The sequence below is a fragment of the Seriola lalandi genome, unplaced genomic scaffold (genome assembly GCF_002814215.2).
Source record: "Seriola lalandi dorsalis isolate HSWRI2012SDOR001 ecotype SW California unplaced genomic scaffold, Sedor1 jcf7180002054940, whole genome shotgun sequence".
Taxonomy (NCBI): Eukaryota; Metazoa; Chordata; class Actinopteri; order Carangiformes; family Carangidae; genus Seriola; species Seriola lalandi.
Window position 1 is genome coordinate 1,399,928 of NW_019525491.1, and position 27,435 is coordinate 1,427,362.

At 35.2% G+C, this 27,435-nt stretch overlaps 1 protein-coding gene across 4 annotated transcripts; it reads right to left on the minus strand.

The window, feature by feature from the left end:
• Positions 1 to 816: 816 nt before the first annotated feature.
• LOC111644657 (uncharacterized) lies at positions 817 to 27,435 on the minus strand. 4 transcript variants are annotated; one of them, XM_023393593.2, is made up of 9 exons: positions 27,204 to 27,434; positions 24,846 to 25,003; positions 11,172 to 11,428; positions 9,587 to 9,674; positions 7,720 to 7,832; positions 6,669 to 6,821; positions 6,291 to 6,381; positions 6,092 to 6,129; positions 817 to 1,236 (listed from the first exon to the last, which is right to left on the minus strand). In XM_023393593.2, exons 1-8 carry the CDS (start codon positions 27,298 to 27,300, stop codon positions 6,094 to 6,096), a joined length of 993 nt encoding a protein of 330 aa, XP_023249361.1. In that variant the 5' UTR covers positions 27,301 to 27,434; the 3' UTR covers positions 817 to 1,236; positions 6,092 to 6,093. The 4 variants fall into 4 exon arrangements, with proteins under 4 accessions (XP_023249361.1, XP_023249363.1, XP_023249362.1 ...); XM_023393595.2 differs by lacking the exon at positions 6,092 to 6,129 and having other exon boundaries at positions 24,846 to 25,000; positions 27,204 to 27,435; XM_023393594.2 differs by lacking the exon at positions 6,092 to 6,129 and having other exon boundaries at positions 6,291 to 6,378; positions 27,204 to 27,433.

Genomic DNA, 27,435 nt, shown 5'->3' on the forward strand with positions numbered 1-27,435 from the left:
GTTTACAGGAGTCAGTGGAAAGTATTTGCTTTAAAAGTTTTACTCAAAAAAAAAAAAGAAAGAAGCTGAATTCATTTCATGTATCTCATGCATCCCATAATGATCTAATGCACACCTGACTGGCGTTTGTATTCTGCATACCACATGTTATTAGGCACAGGCCATGAAAACTTTGGTTAATTATTGGTTAAAAGAGCTGTTTGGTTTGTTTTGTATTAACAGCTGTTTACCAGTCTAGAAAAAATGTTGCGAGTTCAGCATCAAACTTCTTTCGTTTACTCGCCAAGATCAGGTCTCCTTGTTTTGCTGTCACTTCTCTTCTTCCACTGGGTCGTCCCATCAAAGCTCTTGCCAAGACTGGAAAGTATACAGCTGTTAATGCTAACATTGGCTAAGCAGCAATAGCAAAAACTTACAAATAGCTCCTATAACGTATTGAAAAAAAGGAGCTGCTTTTTGCTGACTGTTGAATACTTAGTGTCAAACGCATCAAACATCTGCATTGTGTGTAACCTGTTTTTGCCTTCACACCGTGTCCGTATCATATGGTTCACATATTCAGAGTCGTCATCATTAGTGTGAGCTAATATTACCTCACGTACTTTTCAGATTGTTTGCTGACAAGGAAAAGCCAAGTGATTAGTGAAACATTCTGATCTTCAGAGACAAGATGCAGCAAACTCTCATTGTGGGAGCAACATGTAGAGTTTCATTTTGCTCTTAACAACACGTTTGTTGTTTCCTCTGTGCACCAGCTGCTGGTTCCCCGGCGAGGACTCACTGGCAGAACAACAAAAAAAGAACATTCTCAGGTGCTTTTGCTCTTGGTAGTGGTGTTTATTACAAGGTCTGAATAATGGACAATTACAGCAAAATGTGAGCAGACTACATCCAGCACATGTGATGTGCATGTGTCACAGTAAAAGGAGGATATAGGAGAACATAGTACAGTGATAGTGAGTGAAGTCATATATCATAACGCAGATTCTTTTCAAGACAGGTGAACAATTATGGGAGACAAAGAGTGAATTTTTGGTTTAACAGGTATGTTTTTCCAGGATTGTTAGGTTTTTTACACAATGACTGGGAAGTACTCCACATAGCTAACAACACACATAAACATCTAGTCATTATCTTCTGGTTTGCAGAAGGTGGGAAGAGAAAACAAGGATGAGTCCAGGCTCCAGGCTTCTGTCCTCAAGGAGGTTTTTGGTGTCCGTTGATAGGACTCCCTGCCTGAGGACAGAAAAATAAACTGTAAGTGAAGATGACCAAAGACAATAAACATAATGTGTGTGCAAGAAGGGGAACTCAGGGTGAGAAAATGCCTTCAGGAAAAAATGTCCCAGTAAGTATCTGAAGGTCAGAGCATGTTGAGATATCAGGGATAAAATTCAGCTAAATTTGGAGGAGAAGTGTTTGGGGACATCGAGGTCACATATTAAGGTCCTTCAGTTGACGTCACAGTTTCTAACACAAAGAAAACACGTTGTTCTCTGTCCTGCAAACCCGTGGCGGTCGGTCAGGAGAGGGCTAATTAAAGTGAAGTTAAACAAAATCAAATTAACTGCAAAATGAGTCTATTTTGTATTTTCTGTCCTAATTGACGCTGTCTCAGCTGTGCAATACACACTAATTCAACACTAGTTCTTCCTAATCCTGTGCCCAAAAAACAGATTCATGTGCGATTGGCTGCTTAACCAATCAAGACCTCGTACACAGTGGAGGCTGTCCCTTACATCTAGCTATAGTATGGTGGCTTTGCGGGACATAATTATCTATTTCTACATTAGCCATTGTTGGCTTGACTGATGCCACTTTATATACGTATACACACTTGCATATTTCAACCAATGACTGTATGTGAAGATGGACGACGTGACAGCTCCCTAAACGTGAAATCAAAACATCTCATTCGCCCCCTGGTGGCTGCTGGCTGCAGTGTTGGTCATAAACCCCGCCCTCTCCATATTAGTGGTGAGCCAAACCAACAAATCAAAGAACATGTGAAATAAATTTTTCCCAAAGACGGTTTCTGTCATTTTATCTAGTTATTATCAGTCTGACGTATGTTCGTGTTCATTTTTCTGATGAGTTTGGTTTTAATTAGATATTTGATGCTAAAAAACAGAGTGTAACATCATGATTGACAGCTGTTAATCCTGGCGATCAGGTCGAGTGGATTAATGAGCGGGAACTCGATACCGTGGCTCCACTACCTGATCACTACTATGCAGATAGCGGTGCTCATATCCGGGATAATTTTCAAATCAGTCCATACAGTCATTGATTTCAACCCATACTACTCATTGAAAATTCTGCTGAAACTTTTATGTAACCTACAAACATTTAGATTTGCCCACCAGATTCAGCACAGTTTTGATTGAAGTTGCACAAATGTTATTTGAACTGAAGTTCACTGATATACAACTTGAAAGTTTTGAACGTCGTTCTATCTCCGTGTCATCTAAGAACATATCTTCTGTCTACACACGGAGAATCTGCCATTTATATAAATCATGTCAGAGCTAGTAATGTGTTTTATCATGGCTGTTTCCTTTATGTCTCCGGCAGTCCCTGCTCCTCCAGCTAACTTTCCTCCCTTCTCTCAGCTCAGCAGCGACTGAAAAAAAAAAAGAAAAAAAACTCCCTGCATCATCTGCACTCAATCACAATAATTATCCCAAGAAATGCACTGCAGAGCCCGTGAGAGGTGAGGGGAATGAAGCACAGAGGCTATTGGCAATCACCTCCCTCCAGTCATTATTAGTCATTGCTCTGCTGCTTTGGAAGAGGACCTGGACGGTTTGGGAGGAAGCCATGTGCAGCCGACAGACAGAGAAAAGGCCTGATGTGACTCCAGTGCACAGAAAGTATCAGCAATCTCTGAAGGCTCTGGCAGCACAACAGCTCCACTGGGGACTGGCAGTCATCCGCACACGAGTATTAGCCTTATGTTCTGTCTGTCAGATCTCCTCTTATCCACAGATTTTAAAAACACTGAACTTGTCACTCTGACGATGTGGGAGCTTTTAAAAAATCCCACAGCAGCCAGCAAACACCTTTTGGGTTCTTCACTAAAAAAAATACTCCAGGAGGATGAAGCGTTTGAGGTCCTGTCAGGATTTGTGAACACTTCCTAAAGGAGTTTTTTGTGGAGCATTGCGGGGTTCCTGTTTGATTGCAAAATGGCTTTGCAATCAAAAGTTCCTCAAAGCCCTTTAACTTTTTTAAAGCAGACAGACAGAAAAAATAAAACACTGATGAGGCTCCAGTGCCCATGAAGTATCAGTTTTATGAATGTTCTGGCAGCACTACAAGTCCACAGGGGGCTGGCAGTCATCCTCAGATGAATATCTATGTGTTTTGAATTTGAATTTCACCCCTGAGATTTTCACTTGTCTCTGGTCCAAAGAATTTGAAAGACTGTTACTCTAAAAGGTAGAGGATCTTTTCTAAAAGACAAGAAAAGGCTGGTAAGTATGAACCTCAGCTTTAGAATATTAATATATGTATGAAGTTCCACATGGCACGTTTTGGGGTCCCTCTATGTTTACCTAAAGACTTTGAGTATTCCTTTAAAGTGCCTGTTTATATAAGATGAGAAGTTCTTTGTGTAGAAAAAAGTATGAGTCTGCACACTGGATTATAGCTCCCAAAAAAGTAAGGCTGGAAAAGATGATGTTTCAACTTGACTGGACAAAGAGAATATACGAGTATATACAAGCTCTTGTTATAGCCAGGAAATAATTCACATATTCATACATATTCATTCAACATTTTTAGCTTTTCACTATTTCCACAGATAAATACCTTGATTTTCTTTTTTTTTCAGTGTGACACACACGGTCACAATAATATTTACAGGTTTCCATCCAAATGTGGCACAAACTATGACAGAATTTTAAGAAATTTGGCAAAACAAAATGCAAATTGATGTACATTTCCATCTACTGCTGTTATTCAAATATTAGGGGTTGGTTTCATCAAGATAAGCAGCTGTTGGTGCTTATTGTACCATCAGCTGCCATTAAAACCACTGCAGAAGAAGTGGATGCAACAAGAGGATGCAATTAAAAGAGCGACAGTCAAACCCCAGATGGTGAAAAACAATGAAGAAAACATGATGGAAATATGGCATTTGTTTTTGTTTCATGTATCAATTCAAGGAATTTAACAGTCTCATTATTGCTCCTCGGAGATTAGATGTTTTCTTCTGCTGCTATTTTCAGTCTCTTCAATTACAATTAGGTCACATGCGCAATGATTTATTCACTAAGTCTGTGTCTATTGCACTGTGTTGCATTTTGTTTTTGTCAATACAACAATTTTTCCACCTCAGGCAATTTTTCTTTTTTCAAATTCCCAACGTTTCAAATTTTTTTCAAATTGAAAAATGCACATAAAACAGGTGGACAGTGCTGATATTTAAAAGATAATATTTATGTTCACCAGTGCTTTTGTTTCATGTGTATTAACCATTTGTTAATAAGCACATAGTACAGCCTAGACTGATGGGAGTTTAATTAGTTTTCCTGGTATTTGATCATAAACCAAACAATCGGACAAACTAACTTATTTTGATCGATCAGGGCATCACTTAAGTCAATGTGAACCATGAATGTCTGTTCAAAATGTTATGACTAAAAACCATGAATTATGACCCCAATCCATGGGTTTCCCCTGTGCCCTCTTGTGGCCGTTTGATGGTACTGCAATGTCTTCCAGTGGCACAGTTGATCGTCCATGCTCCTCCTCTCTGCATACTCGGCTGAATACTTCATAGATTTGCATGTCCTCATGATAATACACAGCAGACAGACAAAATAAAAACACTGATGAGACTTCAGTACCCATGCAGGATCAGTTTTGACAACCCTGGCACCAGAACAGGCCCACAGTGGGCTGGCAGCTGTGCCCACATGAATATTAGCTCTGTGTTTTGGATTTCTAAAATTTCACCCTTGAGAGCTGCAGTTGTCTCTGCTCCAGAGGTTTTAAAACACTGAGTCAATCACTGTAAAGAAAGTTACTCCTTATAAAATCTAATAAGAACTGAAGACAACTGTAGTCAATATGTACCTGTTTCTGATAAGATGATAAAATAGCCCTGTACCAGAGAAACAGCTGCTTTGGTTTCTTGTTCAAATGGCTAAAATTGACCTAAGTTTAAGTTTTCTCAACAAGCAGCATTCAACCAAGGGAAAAACCTAAGTTCATGATCAGTAGCAATTTGTGTGACATTCCCATACTTCTTCAAAAAGTCAGGTGGGAGGAACGAGTGTATAAAGCATCTGAATTTCACCAACAAAGACCGGCCTGTGCGTCCTGTCTTGGACATACTGTGAATGTTCACATTGTAAGAAGTTTTTAAGGGGTTCTTTACAAAAACATTCTGCGGTTACCCATTGATTGCATAAAGCATTGCATTCAAGCAACCTTTAAAAGACAAAAACAATGATGATACTCCAGTGCCCATGAAGTTTCAGAGTTTCTGGCTGTATGTCAACTCCCGTAGGGACTGGCAGTCGCGCCCAGATGAATATTAGCTCTGTTTTTTGGATGTCTTCTATTTCAATCCTGAGATCAGTCCTTGTCTCTAGTCCAGAAATGTTTTAATACAGACATGGTCACTCTTAAAATACGGGTTTCTGCAATGGTCCTGTTAAAGTTCATTCATTCAGGGAGCTGGTGAGCATTTGAACTTTCACGTTAGAAATGCAATAGATATTTGATTATGAGTTATTATGATTGATGGATAATTAATCAACAACTATTTTGATGATTAACTAATAATTTAAGTAATTTTCCTAGCAAAAGTGACAACCATTTTCTGGTTCTAACTCCTCAAACAAGATGAATTAATGCTTTTCTTTGTCACTGAATATATTGGTTATGCACTGTTCTCCCAATAAAACAATCAGTTTGAAAACATCTTCTTGAGCTGTGGGGATGTATAACATCCTGACATATTATAGATAAAACAATCAACAAAACAACAGGCAGATTATTGGAAAATGAAAAATATCACAACCTCAAATCTTCTTTACTTTTAATAGTCTGCATCAGACAGAGAACGCCCAAGACGTACCTCTAATTTCTGGAAGACCTGCCAGCACGACAACTCCTCTGGGGATTGGTAAACATAACAAGATGAATATTAAACCTTCCTAATGAATCTCTAATATTTCACCCCTGAGGTTTGCATGTGTTTCCGAACCCCAAGATTTGAACAGCCTGAACTGGTGCACTCTGAAATGTAAAGACATTTTGAGAAGTAAAGGTAATACCTGGTTAAAGAGCTCCTCATACAACGTGTCTGACTTCTCCACCTCACACTCCAAGTCAGCCACTGCATCTGCATCCCACGATGTTATACTGCTGAAAAAGACAGGCAGGTTAAACATGTAAACGCTGTGTAGGTTCATGTTGTACTGGAAAGTGTAGGAAGTGGAACAAGCAAGGTGATGGGACATGTAGTAGAAGGTTTTCTTCTTTATTTCATGTGATAAGTGTACTGCACAGGTACAGTATGTTGCAGGGTTGTAGTCTAAAAAAAGACGGAATTTACAAAATAATGTAAACAGATTTGGTGCTATTGTCTGGGCGTGACACCTGTTGTTAGGATTCAGACAATAGCTGTTTCCTGTTTGTTCATTATTTCTTACCTGTCACAGTGCTCAGTGTCCTGTAGAGGGCAGAGGAGGCTCTGTGTGGGATTGTCATCATGGGAGCTCGTCTTCAGTTTCTCAGCTTTCTTTTGCAGCCTGGTGACCTGCTGCAGCAGAGCTTCTCTCTCCTCCAACAGACAGTCTTTGAATCTACAGAAATAGGTTTTAACAGCGCCATGGATTTACATCCCTATAATTTCTGATAATGCAGCAGGTTAAACTCAGATGGTCTTAATGCACCATGTACAAAAGAGCTCAGATATGGATGATTAGCAGCTGGGATACCTAATATTTATCCACAGAGGTGAACCCAATTCGTGGCCCATAACAACATGGAACAACAGTTCACAATTCATTTCAGCTGAAAGTCTGATTAGAGCTAGCGTCTTGGTTTTAGGACTTAAGGCATCCGTGTGCTTGAAATGAAATGCTTATAATAATCATCAAACAGCATCTGAAACCCCGTCACCCCATTTCATTTTGGCTGGATTCAACAATGAAGTAACTTTTTGAGAGACTGTCCAAAGGTCCCGTTTGTGTGCTTCACTGCATCTCGCACCTCTCTATAATGGCAGTCTTGTAATGTGGCCATTTGGAACAGCTATAAACACTTTCAGATGAAGTTGAACACTACTTACAAACTAATTTGGTAGTTACAGATCCCTTAAAAGCTTGGTTTCAAATAGTATTTGTGTTTAACTAACTCTAGCTGAGCTGAGCATGGCTACGTCATCAGGGACTGTGTGGTTGTGGTTTAATCAGCTTTGACTGACAGCGGCTACATAAGCAAACAACTCAACGGCTGTCATCAGACTCTGATTGTTATTTTTTATACTTGTAAAGTTTAATTGGTGCACGGAAATACCCGTCAGCACCATTTTCCAACTCCGTTCCACACATTTCAAGCCAGTGAGAAAAGATCAGAGACAAATTTATAGTGTGTTCATGCAGGATACCATCTTCTACAGTAAGAGGCTGATTGAGAAAGAGGCGTTTAATGTCCTTTGATCAGGTAATGTGCTTCCTTGTTCTGGGAGAAAACACCCACCTCTTCACACAACATATCCAGTAGCGCTGCTGCTGACACAGCCACTCAAACTGTTCTGCTGTCTCCTGTAGTTTCCTCAGACTTCCCTCATTCTCCTGTTGCAGTTCTCTCACCTTTAAAAAAAAAACAAAAAAACAACAGAACATAATTTTATTATGTCTTAATCCAGGATGTGATTGAGACAACAACAAGAAAGCAGGAAATAATGAGGGTATTTGTGGTGTGGATGTCTGTCTGGGCTTAAATATAAATCAGAAAAACGATTCACTGCTGTCATCTGGAAAGATGAGCAAACGCAGTGGAGTCAGACTTAATCTTTGACTCCCATGACTTTCACAATAATTCACAGGCTTGATCCACCACAAATAAATGTTCTCATTAAGTTTGTCTCTGACATTGCAGTCTGTTGTTTTGTTCTCCTGGACTTGTGCAGATCTCACAGGAAAGATAATTGTAGACCTGGATTGTTTACCGTGTGATGGACTAGTTAAAGCAGAGGCCAGTGAGGGAGGGAGTCTTTGAGGCCAAGTGTAAATAAAAAAGAAATTCCTGACAGTGTGGAAGAATGTTTCACTAATGCCCGGACCGCACACACACTAATGCAAACCTAATGCCAGCAAAATCTGAATTAGTGTGCTCTCTCTGGGGTGGTGGTAGTTTTTAAAATTTGGCCACGGTACATAAATTTGAACCTTGAGGTTTTATGTTTCATAAAATTAATTATTCAAAGTCCAGCGGTGGGGCTGTAATTCACTGTTTTTAACTGGCACGCTGCCGCATTGACCAAAATTAGCCTGAGACAGCATGAGCGGCATTAATCCATCACTTCAGATTGTAGGAGCTGGCAGCCGGCTGATGCTGCGCTGCATTATTTCTGAAGGAGTTTTGGCTGCAAGCTTGACAAAGAGAAATACTCGGGATTCATTGTAAAACCATTAAAACTCCATTACTTATCTATTTATTTAACATTCACTCAGAGATGAGCAAAGGCTGCTGAATAAAGTGTCCGGTCCTGACACCTGCTGGACTAAAGTGGGATTGCAGCCACAAGTAACAGATGGCTTTGAAGCTTCATGTCACAAACTCAGCTCACAATGTCAAAGCAATGACTACAGAATCTCTTAATGTTTACATTTCACATCACACTGAACATGGACATTGAAATTTTACAGCAACTCTGGCATGCTTTTATTTTGTAGGTCTTCTATCATTTGGTAAAAAGGAATCTACTGTGTGTTTTTATTTATTAGGTCACATTAAACACTGAAAGATTCTGCCACAGAATTAAGATTTATAGTATATTTGTCTGTCATCAGCCAATATTACACAAGTACAGAAAAAAAAAAGATCTATAGATCCTCTGTCTAAAGAAATCTACCATGTGTTTTCATTCAAGTCATACTGATAACACACTTGTGTCGTGTTCTGATGGATAATAAAGTTTTATCTTTTTTTAAACTCTTTTATGAGACTTTCTTTCTACTGTCTAGTGGGAACCTTATCAAAATGTTCATAGTTACAAGTTTTTATCTACTGCATTTTTAAATATACTACTCAGTGATACACTTTACACTATACACTATACATGATACACTATACTAATGTATATTGATATTAAATACAAGTGCAGCCAGTGCTGTGCATCGTGATTGGCTAAGCAGAGTTGTTGGCGCATCACAACAAGGGTGACTTCAACTAACCCACAGTTGGGTCCTGCTGCAGCCTCTCTAAAGGCCTGAGACTTACCTGTCTGAAAGCTGAAACACAAAGAGAACCTCTCGAGTTTCTTAATACTTCAGAGAGGCCTCAGGTTGTCTTGGTACCCACATAAAAAAAACTGAGGCAGAGCTGAGTCTATTTCCCTCACCTCCTTCTGATGAGCTCTGCTTGAATCCTTCAGATCCTCTGTCAGAGTTTTGTTTAGGTCTCGAAACTCCTCCACCTCCACTGTCTTACTGTTGAGGACAGATACACAAAGATAAGCTTAACATATAGATGGAGTTGTCAGCATCAGGTTTACATGCTGCTATACACACAAAAAGTAATTAAAATTTACCTTTGATTTACTGTTTGGCACACACTGTTTTCCACATGAGCACCTTACAATAACACAAAAACGAAACAAAAAAAATCTGCTTCTGTACTATTTCATTTTTCACAAGTAAAAAACAGTCAATGGTAAAAATAAATTAGAAGAAAAATTCATTTAAGGTCTTATAAGTCTGTAATAAATGCCTGTTTGGTGCCTGGATTGCTCTTAACCAAAGTACTTTTTCTCATTCTTATTGTTTTTACAGGTGTTTCTTCATCTGATGTATCTATGAATCTGGATTTCTGTGTTCAGCCCTCACAGACGAGTGAGTGAGATTTATTTTCACAGTTGCATTAATGTATTTTATGTTGGCCTCGATAATAATTTTCTTTCATCTTCTCCTCCTGTACGGCTGCTGTTTCCCTGAATTATAACGTGATAACATATTCTGACACTAAGCCAACTCTCTGGACTCTCCGCAGGGATTTAAAGTCGGCAGATCGGACAACTTAAAAATCACACGTTCAAACTGTTTTTGTTCAGTCTTGAGACAACAGTTTGAGCTGAGGGTGAGAGCTTCACTTGGCTCCGGTTTGCTGCAGATGGTAATCAGACTCTTTTATTCATTTGAATGTTTCTTTTCTACGTCTGCGGCCTTATCTTTAACGTTACTGTTTTGTTTTTATATTTGCTTCAGTTTTAACAGCTGGGTGAAACATGGAGGAATGTGTTTAAATCGACTCAGAAACAGTTCAACGCGGCTAAGAACAACATGGAGAGTGACAGGTTTCCACAGTCGTTTTCTTCAGGTATTTCCTCCATAGCTTCTTGTCTGCTGAGGTGCAGTTATTACTATTAATGTACACTAAACTGTGAATCTGAGGTGACCACACAAGGAGGTTAAAACATCCAGTTTTTCCCTTTTATTTTCGCTTAATGTGGTTTAAATCATATTTTCATTTATTTCATTTCTTTATATTCAGGAACCTGTGATAAAGATCTTGTGCATTATTGTCAAACTCCTCAGGGTTAGAGATGCGGGGTGATTTGTTGTAGCATGCAGTCATGTATACTGTAGTCCTAATGTTTATTAGGGCGTGCTCTGCAGGGTACACCTAGGTTTGATTATATAAGTTACACAATGAACACAAAATGAATGTCTAGAAAAAAAACATTCTGCTCCCTCTTGGTAGTTTTCCCGTTCTCCTGTTTGTTAGTGCAAAGTGTCATTGATTTGTTGACTGCTAACAGCAAAACAGAAGAATAGTGTATAGAGCTGCAGCATGTGGCTAATTCATTTAGAATTTCGTGTCAAATAAAAGTGATGGATTAATTCAGTTTGAGTTTTTTATCCTTGACTGTCTCTGGCTAAATTTCCTGTGCCTTGTTAGGAATGAGATGACAGCTTCTGTGGGCCCACCTGCGCAGCTCCTCCTGGAGTCTCTCTGCCAGTTCAGCCCTGCACTGGGTTTCAGCATGCAGCTCCGCCTGGAGGCTCTTTGCTACCTCAGCTCTGTACTGTGCCTCAGCGTGCAGCTCCTCCACCAGGCCCTCCAGCTTCACCTCGGAACTCTGCAGAAACAGCAGCTCTGAGCCAACCTGCTGCAGCAGCTCGGCGTCCCGGGAGCTTTCCTCCACCAGCAGGACCACACGCTGCTGCAGCGAGTCCACCAGGTCCTGCAGGAGAGACACATGGACTTACTGATACACAGTTCCTCTTATACACACATGCACGGCATTAATTGTTAACATTTAGGTAATCTCTGCAAATGTACATGCATATTTACACATAAACATTCCTTTTTTATCATTGTGTTTTTATTACTCTGTCTCCACTGTTTCCACCATCTATTTTATAGCATACACCATAGACCTTTTCAGATCTCCCTGGAGACATTATTATCTGCACAATTGATACCAAACACACCTGCAGTATACATGCAAGTCAAAGAGTTTGTGGCAAGTTCAAACCTGAAACTATATCAAATCTATGTGAACAGAGTGGGTGAGTAACACACTCAAAATGTCAAACAAATACCATTGAAGTTTTCTAGAACAGCTGATAAAATCCTCTTTAAGTCCCATAATCAAAATGTTCCCAATCCAGAAAGAAAGAAGCCAAAATACAGCAACATTTTTCTCTTGTATTTCTTCTGTCCCATGAGGAACTGGATCCAGGCCTCTAAAAAGCATCGAAATCAAAGAGTGTGAGAAAGCAAAACTAATCGCTCTTTAGTTAAACTGCTCACACCTACTGTATGCAGCCTGTGTCGAGCAGCCAAAAACCCAAAGAGGTTGGTAACTGCTGCCAAAACTCTCTGCATTTACCGTATGTTCACACTGGCACTTACTGGTAGCCCTATTCAAAGTGTAATTACTGTAATTGCAGCATAGGTGGCCTGTTGGTATGGTCATGGCTCTGTTCGTTCAAATTATGGGGCTGTAATGAGGTTAAACACTACAAGGTTAAATGACACAAATTTAAAAAAATCACTCTGAATAGTTCAGGAAATTTATATCATGCAGCGATTGACTTTTTCCCTGAGACATGCCACTGACAAATGTGAAAAATACTGGAAGAAATGAAAATGTTATATGTCTATATTGTGTATTTGCAAAGTTAGATGGGCTTTGTTTTCTTACCTTTGTGCTGAGATGCACCCCCCTTTACTATACCACTAAAGTCATGGATCATGAGGACCCACAATGTGTTTAAAGGACACAAAAAGAAATAAAGGACTCCAAAGTACATGCATCTTGTTAATGCATTGTAATATACCACCACTCCACCTTTTTTATTTTTAATTACTATATATATTGTCTTATATGAATGTGAAACACTTTGCCTAACCTATGATGACCCTGTCTGTTTCGCTTTTTTCTGTGTTTTTTCTGTGTTTTGTTTTGGTCTGTTTTGCTGTTATAAAAAAACAAACAATAAGTTTAAAAAGAAAAAATTACTCTGTTGATGTTTCCTAACAAGTGTAATTGCTACAACAGCGTTTGAGATTGAAATAAAGTTACATTCTGCTGAAAATCCAAGGGCGTAGGTTTTTGTATGGACTTTTTATGCCTTACTATACAATAACTTTTTAGGCGCATTACTATACTATGACGTTTTATGCCTTACTATATGATGATGATTTTTTTACACTTTTATGCCTTACTATATGATGACGATTTTTTTTCACTTTTATGCCTTACAATACTACGATGTTTTTTTGACTTTTAAGCCTTACTAAGCTATGACGTTTTATCACATTTTTATACTTTACTATACTATGACGTTTTATCACATTTTTATACCTTACTATACTATGATGTTTTTTTGACGTTTTTTTGACGTTTTTATGCCTTACTATATTATTTTTTTTACATTTTTATACCTTATATACTATGATGTTTTATTCCTAACCATATCATGACACTTTTATGCTTTAACGTGAAATTTATTTTTTTGGTCTTCCTATACTATGACTTTTTTATGGATTCACATACTCTAAACTTGTGATGGAGCAATACGGTAGTACATTGGTTTGGACTGTCACCTCAGACTTGGAAAGTTGTGGGTTTGAACCCTGCCCTGCGGTATTTCTGCGACCAGATTTTAGGACTTAGTATAATTTGAAATTTTTTGACATTTTATGCCTTGCTATACTATCACGTTTCTTTTTTACATTTTTATGCCTTACTATACTATGACGTTTTATCACATTTTCATTTCTTGATGAACTATGATGTTTTTTGACATTTTCATGCCTAACTATACTATGACGTTTTTTTACATTTTTATGCCTTACTATGCTATTACATTTTTATACCATACTCTACTATGATGTTTTTTAACATTTTTATACCATACTCTACTATGACGTTTTTTGACATTTTTATGCCTTAGTATACTATGACATTTTTATGCCTTACTATACGATGATGTTTTTTGAGATGTTTTTGCCTTACTATACTGTGGCGTTTTTTGACATTTTCATGCCTTACTATACTATGACGTTTTATCACATTTTCATTCCTTGATGAACTATGATGTTTTTTGACATTTTCATGCCTTGCTATACTATGACGTTTTTATACCATACTCTACTATGACGTTTTTTGTCGTTTTTATACCATACTATAGTATGATGTTTTATCACATTTTTATGCCTTACTATAGTATGAAATTTTTATGCAATACTCTACTATGACGTTTTTTGACATTTTTATGCATTACTATACTATGACGTTTTTTGACATTTTTATGCCTTGCTATACTATGACGTTTTATGCCTTACTATACTATGACGTTCTTTGACATTTTTATGCCTAACTATACTATGACATTTTTTGACATTTTTAGGCCCTACTGTACTATGACATTTTTTGATATATTTATGCCTTGCTATACTATGATGTTTTTTGACATTTTTATGCCTAAATATACTATGACATTTTTATACCATACTCTACTATGACATTTTTTGATGTTTTTATACCTTACTATAGTATGATGTTTTATCACATTTTTATGCCTTACTATAGTATGACATTTTTATGCAATACTCTACTATGACGTTTTTTGACATTTTTATGCATTACTATACTATGACATTTTTTGATATTTTTATGCCTTAGTATACTATGACATTTTTATGCCTTACTATACGATGATGTTTTTTGAGATGTTTTTGCCTTACTATACTGTGGCGTTTTTTGACATTTTCATGCCTTACTATACTATGACGTTTTATCACATTTTCATTCCTTGATGAACTATGATGTTTTTTGACATTTTCATGCCTTGCTATACTATGACGTTTTTTGACATTTTTATGGCTTGCTATACTATGATGTTTTTTGACATTTTTATGCCTAACTATACTATGACATTTTTATACCATACTCTACTATGACGTTTTTTGTCGTTTTTATACCATACTATAGTATGATGTTTTATCATATTTTTATGCCTTACTATAGTATGAAATTTTAATGCAATACTCTACTATGACGTTTTTTGACATTTTTATGCATTACTATACTATGACATTTTTTGATATTTTTATGCCTTAGTATACTATGATGTTTTTTGACATTTTTATGCCTTGCTATACTGTGATGTTTTTTGACATTTTTATGCCTTGCTATACTATGACGTTTTATGCCTTACTATACTATGACGTTCTTTGACATTTTTATGCCTAACTATACTATGACATTTTTTGACATTTTTAGGCCTTACTGTACTATGACATTTTTTTATATATTTATGCCTTGCTATACTATGATGTTTTTTGACATTTTTATGCCTAAATATACTATGACATTTTTATACCATACTCTACTATGACATTTTTTGACGTTTTTATACCATACTATAGTATGATGTTTTATCATATTTTTATGCCTTACTATAGTATGAAATTTTAATGCAATACTCTACTATGACGTTTTTTGACATTTTTATGCATTACTATACTATGATGTTTTTTTGACATTTTTATGCCTTGCTATACTATGATGTTTTTTGACATTTTTATGCCTTAGTATACTCTGACATTTTTATACCATACTCTACTATGACGTTTTTGCACATTTTTTTTGCCTTACTACACTATGACGCTTTTTGACATTTTAATGACTTACTATACTATGACATTCTTTGACATTTTTATTCCTTCTTATACGATGATGTTTTATCACATTTTTATTCCTTATTATACTATGATGTTTTATCACATTTTTTTCTTAAAGAATCATTTTTGGGGCTTTTTATGCCTTTATTGATAGCACAGTAGAGAGAGACAGGAAATGGGTAGGTAGAGAGAGGGGGAATGACATGCAGTAAAGGGCCGTCCGATGCGGGATTCGAACCAGGGTTGACTGCAGCGAGGACTGTCTCTATGTATGGGGCACCCGCTCAACCAACTGCGCCACTCCAGGCCACTGTTTTATTGCATTTTTATACTTTACTATATTATGACATTTTTTGACATTTTAATATGTTGATATACTATGGTGTTTCATACCTAAAAATATTATGATTTTTTTAAGCCTCAATATAAAATGATTTTTTTCTGGTCTTACTATACGATGACTTTTTTATGGGTTCCCATACTCTAAACATGTGAAGGAGACGCGTGGTAGTACAGTGGTTCCAACTGTCGCCTAAGACTTGGAAGGTTCTCGGTTTGAACCCTACCCTGGGTTATTTCTTTGTCCAATTTAGTGTCTTACTATACTATGACAATTTTTGATGATTTGATATGTTACTATACTATGATGGTTTATGCCCAACAATATTTCCACGTTTTTATGCCTTAATATAAAATGAGTTTTTTCTAGTCTTGCTATACCATGACGTTATTATGGATTCCCATACTCTTAACAGGGCAGCACGGTAGTACAATGGTTTGACCTGTCGCTTCAGACATGGAAGGCTGTGGGTTCAAACCCTACCCTGGACTGCTTCTGTGTCTAAATTTCATGCCTTATTATAATTTGACATTTTTGTGCGTTACTATACTATGACGTTTTGGACAAATTTATGGTTTACTATACTATGACGTTTTGTGCCTTAGTATACTATGACGTTTTTTAACATTTTTATGCCTTACTATACTATGACGTTTTTTGACATTTTTATGCGTTATTATACTATGACGTTTTTTGACAAATTTACACCTTACTGTAATGAGATTTTTATGGCTTACGATACTATGACATTTTTGACAATTTTTTGATTTACTTTACTATGATCTTTTATGCCTTACTATAGGTTGACGTTTTTTGACATTTTTATGCCTTAGTATACTATGACATTTTTGACAAATTTATGGTTTACTATACTATGACATTTTTTGAAAAATATATGCCTTACTATACTATGACATTTTTTGACATTTTTATGCCTTACTATATACAATGACGTTTTTTGATATGTTTATGCCTTACTATACTGTGACATTTTTTGAAAAATATATGCCTTACTATACTATGACATTTTTATGACAAATTTATGCCTTGGTATACTATGACGTTTTTTGACATTTTTATGCCTATGACATTTTATGCATTACTATAACATGCCGTTTTTTGGCAAATTTATGCCTTACTATACTATGACATTTTTATGACAAATTTATGCATTACTATACTATGATGTTTTGTGCCTTACTGTACTATGATGTTTTGTGCCTTACTGTACTATGACGTTTTTTGATATTCTTATGCCTTGCTATACAATGACATTTTATGCCTTATTATACTATGACATTTTTTTGACATTTTTATGCCTTACTATACTATGACGTTTTTGACAAATGTATGGCTTACTATACTATGACGTTTTTTGATATTTTCATGCGTTACTATACTATGACGTTTCTTGACAAATTTATGCCTTACTATACTGTGACGTTTTTTAATATTTTTATGCGTTACTATACTATGACATTTTTGGACTAATTTATGCCTTAATATACTATGACATTTTTATGCCTTACGATACTATGACCTTTTTTGACAATTTTATGCCTTACTATATTATTACGTTTTTTGATATTTCTATGCCTTACTATACTATGACGTGTTTTGACAAATTTATGCCTTACTATACTATGACATTTTTTGATATTTTTATGCCTTGCTATACTATGACTTTTCTTGATATTTTTATGCCTTACTATACTATGATGTTTTTTGAGATTTTTATGCCTTACTATACTATAACGTTTTTTTACATTTTATGCCTTACTATACTATTACATTTTATGACTTACTATATTATGACGTTTTTTTGATATTTTTATGCCTTACTATACTATGACGTGTTTTGACAAATTTATGCCTTACTATACTATGACATTTTTTGATATTTTTATGCCTTGCTATACTATGACATGTTATGCCTTACTATACTATGACATTTATTAACATTTTTAGGCCTTACTATACTATAATGTTTTTTGACATTTTTATGCCTTGCTATACTATGACATTTTATGCCTTACTATACTATGACTTTTTTTTTACATTTCATGCCTTATTATACTATGACTTTTTTTTACATTTTTATGCCTTACTATATTATGACATTTTATGACTTACTATATTGTGACGTTTTTTTGATATTTTTATGCCTTACTATACTATGACAATTTTTGCCTTACTATACTTTGATGTTTTTTGGCATTTTATGCATTACTATAATTCTGTGTTTTTTGACCTTTTATGCCTTACTATACTAGGACGTTTTTTCACATTTTTATGACTTACTATACTATAACGTTTTTTTTACATTTTTATGCCTTGCTATACTATGACATTTTATGCCTTACTATAATATGACATTTTATGTCTTAATATACTATGACGTTTTTTGACAAATTTATGGTTTACTATACTATGACTTTTTTTCACATTTTATGCTTCACTATTCTATGACATATTATGCCTTACTATAATTTGACGTTTATTGACATTTTTATGCTTTATTATACTATACGTTTTTTGACAAATTTATGCCTTACTATAGTATGACGTTTTTTGACAAATTTATGGCTTACTATACTTTGACGTTTTTTGACATTTTATCCCTTATTATAATATCACATTTTATGCCTTACTATACTATGACGTTTTTTGACATTTTTATGTCTTATTGTACAATGACATTTTTGACAAATTTATGGATTTCTATACTATGACGTTTTGTGCCTTACTATACTATGACGTTTTTTTGACATTTTTATGCCTTACTATAATATGACATTTTATGCCTTACTATACTATGACGTTTTTTGACAATTTTGTGCCTCAGTATACTATGACGTTTTTTGACACATTTAGGGCTTACTATACTATGACGTTTTTTGACAAATTTATGGCTTACTATACTATGACGTTTTTTGACAATTTTATGCCTTACTATACTATGACATTTTTATGCCTTGCTATACTATGATATTTTTTGACATTTTTATGCCTTACTATACTATGACATTTTATGCCTTACAATACAATGATGTTTTTTCACAATTTTATGCCTTACTATTCTATGACGTTTTATGCCTTAATATACTATGACATTTTTTCACGTTTTTATGCTTCACTATTCTATGACATTTTATGCCTAACTATACTTTGACGTTTTTTGACATTTTTATGCCTTAGTATACTATGACGTTTTTGACAAATTTATGCTTCAGTATTCTATGACATTTTATGCCTTACTATAATATGACATTTTATGCCTTACTATACTATGACTTTTTTTGACATTTTTATGCCTTATTATACTATGACATTTTTTGATAAATTTATGGCTTAATATACTATGGCTTTTTTTACAAATTTTTGCTTCACTATTCTATGACATTTTATGCCTTACTATACTTTGACGTTTTTTGACATTTTTATGCCTTAGTATACTATGACGTTTTTTGACAAATTTATGCCTTACTATACTATGACGTTTTTTGACGTTTTATGCCTTACTATAATATGACATTTTATGCCTTACTATATTATGACGTTTTTTGACATTTTTATGTCTTATTGTACTATGGCGTTTTTTGACAAATTTATGCCTTACTATACTATGACGTTTTTTGACATTTTTATGCCTTACTATAATATGACATTTTATGCCTTACTATACTATGACATTTTATGCCTTAATATACTGTGACATTTTTTCACATATTTATGCTTTACTATTCTATGACAATTTATGCCTTACTATACTTTTACATTTTTTGACATTTTTACGTTTTATTGTACTATGTCGTTTTTTGACAAATTTATGGATTACTATACTATGACATTTTTTGACCTTTTTATACCTTAGTATACTATGACGTTTTTTTGACATTTTTATGTCTTATTGTACTATGGCGTTTTTTGACAAATCTATGGATTACTATACTATGACGTTTTGTGCCTTACTATACTATGACGTTTTTTTGACAATTTTGTGTCTTACTATACTATGACGTTTTTTGACATTTTTATGCCTTACTATACTATGACATTTTGTGCCTTAATATACTATGACATTTTTTCACGTTTTTATGCTTCACTATTCTATGACATTTTATGCCTTACTATACTTTGATGTTTTTTGACATTTTTATGCCTTAGTATACTATGACATTTTTGACAAATTTATGCCTAACTATACTATGACGTTTTTTGACAAATTTATGCTTCAGTATTCTATGACATTTTATGCCTTACTATAATATGACATTTTATGCCTTACTATACTTTGACGTTTTTTGACATTTATATGCCTTAGTATACTATGACGTTTTTTGACATTTTATGCCTTACTATAATATGACATATTATGCCTTACTATACTATGACGTTTTTTGACATTTTTATGTCTTATTGTACTATGGCTTTTTTTTGACAAATTTATGGATTACTATACTATGACGTTTTGTGCCTTACTATACTATGACGTTTTTTTGACATTTTATGCTTTACTATACTTTGATGTTTTTTGACATTTTTATGCCTTAGTATACTATGACGTTTTTTGACAATTTTATGTCTTACTATAATTTGACATTTTATGCCTTACTATACTATGACATTTTTTGACCTTTTTATACCTTAGTATACTATGACGTTTTTTGACAAATTTATGCCTAACTATACTATGACATTTTTTGACATTTTTATGCGTTACTATAAAATTACATTTTATGCCTTACTCTACTATGACATTTTTTGACATTTTTATGCCTTACTATACTATGACTTTTTTTGACATTTTTATGCCTTACTATAATATGACATTTTATGCCTTACTATACTATGACATTTTTTCACATTTTATGCTTCACTATTCTCTTACATTTTATGCCTTACTATACTTTGACGTTTTTTGACAATTTTATGCCTTACTATACTATGACGTTTTTTGACTTTATGCCTTACTATACTATGACGTTTTATGCCTTACTATACTATGACGTTTTATGCCTTACTATGCTATGACGTTTTTTGACAAATTTATGCTTCAGTATTCTATGACATTTTATGCCTTACTATAATATGACATTTAATGCGTTACTATAAAATTACATTTTTTGACATTTTTATGCCTTACTATACTATGATGTTTTTTGACATTTTTATGCCTTACTATACTATGACATTTTGTGCCTTAATATACTGTGACATTTTTTCACATTTTTATGCTTTACTATTCTATGACAATTTATTCCCTACTATACTTTTACATTTTTTGACATTTTTATGCCTTACTATACTATGACGTTTTTTGACATTTTTATGCCTTTACTATAATATGACAATTTATGGATTACTATACTATGAAATTTTTTGACCTTTTTATACTTTAGTATACTATGACGTTTTTTGACAAATTTATGCCTAACAATACTATGACATTTTTTGACATTTTTATGCCTTACTATAATATTGACATTTTATGCCTTACTATACTATGACATTTTTTGACATTTTTATGCCTTACTATAATATGACATTTTATGCCTTACTATATTATGAAATTTTTTGACCTTTTTATACCTTACTATACTATGACGTTTTTTGACATTTTATGCCTTACTATACTATGACATTTTTTCACATTTTATGCTTACTATACTATGACATTTTATGCCTTACTATACTTTGACGTTTTTTGACAAATTTATGCCTTACTATACTATGACGTTTTTTGACAAATTTATGTTTTATTGTACTATGACGTTTTTTGACCTTTTTATACTTTAGTATACTATGACGTTTTTTGACAAATTTATGCCTAACTATACTATGACGTTTTTTGACAAATTTATGCCTTACTATACTATGACATTTTATGCCTTACTATAATATGACATTTTATGCATTACTATAAAATTACATTTTTTGACATTTTTATGCCTTACTATACTATGATGTTTTTTGGCATTTTTATGCCTTACTATACTATGACATTTTATGCCTTAATATACTGTGACATTTTTTCAAATTTTTATGCTTTACTATTCTATGACAATTTATGCCTTACTATACTTTTACATTTTTTGACATTTTTATGCCTTAGTATACTATGACGTTTTTTGACAAATTTATGCCTAACTATACTATGACATTTTATGCCTTACTATATTATGAAATTTTTTGACCTTTTTATACCTTAGTATACTATGACGTTTTTTGACAAATTTAGGCCTAACTATACTATGACATTTTTTTTACATTTTTATGCCTTACTATAATATGACATTTTATGCCTTACTATACTATGACATTTTTTCAGATTTTATACTTCACTATTCTATGACATTTTATGCCTTACAATACTATGATGTTTTTTCACAATTTTATGCCTTACTATACTATGACATTTTATTCCTTACAATACTATGATGTTTTTTCACAATTTTATGCCTTACTATACTATGACGTTTTTTGACAAATTTATGCCTAACTATACTATGACGTTTTTTGACAAATTTATGCCTTACTATAATGCCTATGAAATTTTTTGACAAATTTATGCCTTGCTTTTCTATGACATTTTTTGACAAATTTATGCCTTACTATAATATGACATTTTATGCCTTACTATACTATGACATCTTTTGACAAATTTATGCCTTGCTTTTCTATGACATTTTATGCCTTACTATACAATGACGTTTTTTGACAAATTTATGCCTTACTATAATATGACATTTTATGCCTTACTATACTATGACATTTTTTGACAAATTTATGCCTTGCTTTTCTATGACATTTTTTTGCCTTACTATACTATGACATTTTATTCCTTACAATACTATGATGTTTTTTCACAATTTTATGCCTTACTATACTATGACGTTTTTTGACAATTTTATGCCTTACTATACTATGACACTTTATGCCTTACAATACTATGACGTTTTTTGACAATTTTATGCGTTACTATAAAATTACATTTTATGCCTTACTCTACTATGACTTTTTTTTGACATTTTCATGCCTTACTATACTATGACATTTTTTGACAAATTTATGCCTTGCTATACATTTCAGGCCTGTTGTCTTGACCTCTCACCTGATGAAGACTTTGGAGAGGATCATCCTGAGTCACGTGAGACCACTGGTGAGCACACAGCTGGACCCCCTGCAGTTTGCTTACCGGCCTAGTGTTGGGGTGGACGATGCAGTGATCTACCTACTGCATAGATCACAGGACAGTGGAAGCACTGTGAGGGTCATGTTTTTTGACTTTTCGAGTGCTTTCAACACGATCCTGCCACCACTGCTCAGAGTGAAGCTGGAAAGTGTGGGAGTGGACCATTACCTGGCTGCATGGATGATAGACTACCTCACCAACAGACCACAGTACGTGAGGCTTCGTCACAGTGTGTCTGATGTTGTGCTCTGCAGTACAGGTGCCCCCCAGGGTACGGTGCTCTCCCCTTTTCTCTTCACCCTGTACACCTCAGACTTCCCACACAACACCACACACTGCCACGTCCAGAAGTTCTCTGACGACACAGCCATTGTTGGGTGTGTTTCAGAGGGAAATTAACTGGAATACAGGACAGTCATCAGGGACTTTGTCAGCTGGAGCAAGATCAACCAGCTTCAGCTTAATGCCAGCAAAACAAAGGAGATGATTGTGAACCCCAGGCGGAAGACATCCCACTTCACACCAGTGAACATCCAGGGACTGGACATCGAGGTGGTGGAGAACTACAAGTTCCTGGGGGTTCGCCTAAACAACAAACTGGACTGGTCCACCAACACCCACGCTCTCTACAAGAAGGGTCAGAGTCGCCTTAACCTGCTGAGGAGACTGAGGTCCTTTGGCGTGTGTGGGGCTCTCCTCAGGACCTTCTATGACTCTGTGGTGGCCTCAGCCATCTACTTCGCTGTGGTCTGCTGGAGAGGGGGCAGCACTGACAGGGATAGGCAGAGGCTCAACAAACTGATCTGGAAAGCGAGCTCTGTCCTGGGCTGCCCCCTAGACTCCATTGAGGAAGTAGGTGACAGGAGGATGTTAGCTAAGCTGACATCCATCATGAACAATAACTCTCACCCTCTGCATGACACTGTAGGGTCTCTCAGTAGCTTCTTCAGCAGCAGACTTTTACATCCTCGCTGTAAGAAGGAGAGGTTCCGCAGGTCCTTTATTCCAGCAGGTGTCAGACTCCACAACTCCTGCTCTTCCTGACCATGTGCAAACTTGCACTTTTTCATGTAAATATCATGTGTATTGTGTATATTGTATTTATTAGTGTATATTTGGTGTATTTTTGATATATATTTCCATAGATGTTTATTCTATAGATGTTTATTTTTCTACTGTGGTAAATGAATTTCCCAGTTGTGGGATAAATAAAGTTAATCTAATCTAATCTAATGACATTTTATGCCTTACTATAATATGACATTTTATGCCTTACTGTACTATGACGTTCTTTGACATTTTCATGCCTTATTATACTATGACGTTTTTTGAAAGTTTTATGTCTTACTATACTATGATATTTTTTGACATTTTTATGCCTTACTATACTCTGACATTTTTATACCATACTATACTATGACATTTTTGACATTTTAATGTCTTACTATAATATGACATTTTTTGACATTTTTATGCCTCACTATACTATGGTATTTTATCACATTTTTATACCATTCTATACTATGACTTTTTTTTACATTTTTATGCCTTATTATACTATGATGTTTTATGCCTTACCATATCATGACGTTTTTACACCTTAATATAAAATTGATTTTTTTTTTGGTCCTACTATACTCCAACGTTTTTATGGATAACCGTACTATAAACCAAACTACTAAATGGTACTACAATGGTTGGAACTTTCCCCTCAGACTTGGGTATATTTCTGTTCAGATTTCATGCCATAATATACTATGAAGTTTTTTTTACGTTTTTATGCCTTCCTATACCATGACTTTTTATGCCTTACCATAATATTATGTTTTTTTTCCTTACTATACTATGTTGTCCAATAACTCAACCACTGAGATTCTTTCTTTTCTTTCCCTCTCTGCCCACGGAGCAGCTCCTCTTCGGACAGCTCACCTGTTGCTGGTGGATCCTGCCAAAGAGCTGGTCCTGCTTCATCCTCAGCTCCATGTTCACCTGCTCCTGGTGGAGGAGTCGAGTGCTCGCAGCGTCCAGGTCGTTCTGCAGCTTCCTCTCCCTCTCTCTGGACATCAGGAACTCCCTATCAAGCACTGCTGCAGCCACACAAGACATCACACCAAAGTCAGGTCGGGCAGCTAAACCACAGCTGTGGGTGACATGTTAATGTAAAGCAAGATTTTTACTGTTTACAGCTTTTTTTCCTAGACCTTCATCCTTTTGAATATGAACGTCAAAAAAACAGAGCTTGACCTTATGGAACCAAGTGTGCAGACCTTTCCTTTCTCCTCTCTCCAAATTTACAATCAATGGTATAAAGTAACCTTTATTTACTGCTGAAACTAAGCTATTACCACAGTATCATTCCTTTATCTACTACAGGCTACCAAAAAGCTAAAATTAAAGTGTGGTTCAGTAGATGGGCAGTGCTAGTTACTTGCCAGAGTAAAGAGGGAGAGGGATTTTGTTATAATAGAAATCTAACAGCTGACACAGGAAAACAGGATTGGGACTTAGAAAACATTTTGTATTTCATTGAGTCTGTAAATATAGGTTTATATACCATCTGGAAAACTAGCCTCTCATTTCTGTTAGACCTCTTCCCTGCAGGTATCATTCATCATCCACGTCAAGCACATACAGTAGATTGAGTCTGTCAGTATGGTTTCAACTCCCACTGTTCATTAACAGAGGTCGACAAAGGTCACAGATTTCTAATTTGTTCCAACCCTCTCATTATATCACTAAATACAATGTTATCCTGCAAAGGTGTTCATTAAAAAGACATTCATGATAAATACAGGTTTAATTTGCAGCTCTTCAAAGAGCCCTGATGACTAATAACAGTTGTATCATGACTGTTGCATTCAGCTGATGAGATGAGTCTGTGTGGTTCTTACAAATTGCCATCATCAAATTAAATCCACTGCAGCCATTACAACTTATGTTTGAATAATAAATTACAGAAGGCTCACTTATCCTGAGGATATATGGAATCAGGGTTTGGCTAAAAGTCAATGTGAAACATATTAACACATTTGAGGTTATATTTGTTAAAACATGTTTCAGAGGTACATATCACTGAACTATCACACTGGATTTACAGGGAAGAATTAATTATAAAAAGTAATTAAAGGGTTGATTCAGCCGACATATTCTGCAAACTACTGTACATATAACACAATTAGAAGTCCAGAAAAAGAGAAAAACACTGATCACTTTGGACAAACTAATACAAGCTTCTTTTTTTTAAAGCCAAAGCTGAAATATTTATGAAACAGATCAGTGTCCAGGGGGAACATCTGTCATAGATATTTTATCTGATGCTAAGGGAAGAAGAATCAACCTCAGACTTGATCATTTCTTAAGATTAAATAAAGGAAATAATTGTGACTGTACTTCTGTCCCGGACATCATGTTACAGCTGTCATCACAAAAATAAAAACAACAACATTTGCTAAGGTCATTGTCACCGTGGTGTACTGTAGTTTTTATGAGATTATTCTGTGTTACTTGGTTTTACTGTCTATGAGGCACATTTTCCCTTTGAAGTAATGACCTTTGAACCAGGTAAACTGTTTACTCCTGACCATGTGCACAAACACTTTAATGGTACTACTGAAGCCTAAAGCCTCAACCTCTTCAGGCAGTTATGGTATTTTCTCCAAGCGGATCATTTTAGGGCACAAAACTAGTTTTAAACATTAAACTAACAAAGTCAAAAATCTAGTAAATATACTTTTATATACGACAGTACTACATGTGTTTAATTACACAGTAGATTACGTTAAACTTGTACTGCATATTACAAAAGCTGGGGGTTTTCTAACCCTGTCACTTTTGATAATCATCTTTATGAAAGTGTAACTGGGTCTGGGATTTTCCTAATTAAACATTAAACTATGTTAATTATTGGTGCCTCAAGTGCAATAAATAAAATAGTGAATTAGAGGGATACATGTCTAAAACTAATGTAGTGTAATCCAACAGTTCTGCAGTAAATCCTCCCTTCATGTTCACATTTTGTTAAAGGTGTTGATTTACCTTTACGATAATTATGGAGGATGCAGTTTGTGGTGCCAATGAATTGTGTTAATACACATCACAAATCAACAGCACCACAAACTACATCCTGTTGTATCAGTTTTAGTCAGGTGTTCCTAATAAACTCACACCTGAGTGTAGACAGCAAGAATAGTGGCAGTTGAAGCAGTACACTGCAGCACTTGCTCTTCCCTAAATTGTAAATGTGTAACTTTATTCTCAGAGGTTAAAGTCTTGACCTTTATCACTTACCTTTGTCATGAGCCATGCGGGTGCACTTGGCCGTCAGATACTGGATCTGACTGTAGTCCTCGTCCCGGTGCGTTCGGAAAAACCGCCTCATGCTCATCTCTTTCTTAGCTGCTCTCTCCTTTCTAAAACTTCTTCCCCCTTCCCTTGAACCTTAGATCCTAAGGGCAGGGTGGGTGTGTCCCATATGGTCCGATAAGACATGGCATGCACACTTCCTGCAATATTGACCCCC

Bases quoted from the DNA above. Each gene is read 5' to 3' on its own strand.
- LOC111644657 (XM_023393592.2), bottom strand. From the start codon at position 27,300: ATGAGCATGAGGCGGTTTTTCCGAACGCACCGGGACGAGGACTACAGT. The intron at 11,429-24,845 runs GTGAGCTGTCCG...TCTCTCCTGCAG, and splicing joins GCAGGATCCACCAGCAACAG to GACCTGGTGGACTCGCTGCA. The intron at 6,382-6,668 runs GTAAGAAATAAT...TGTCTTTTTCAG, and splicing joins GACACTGAGCACTGTGACAG to CAGTATAACATCGTGGGATG.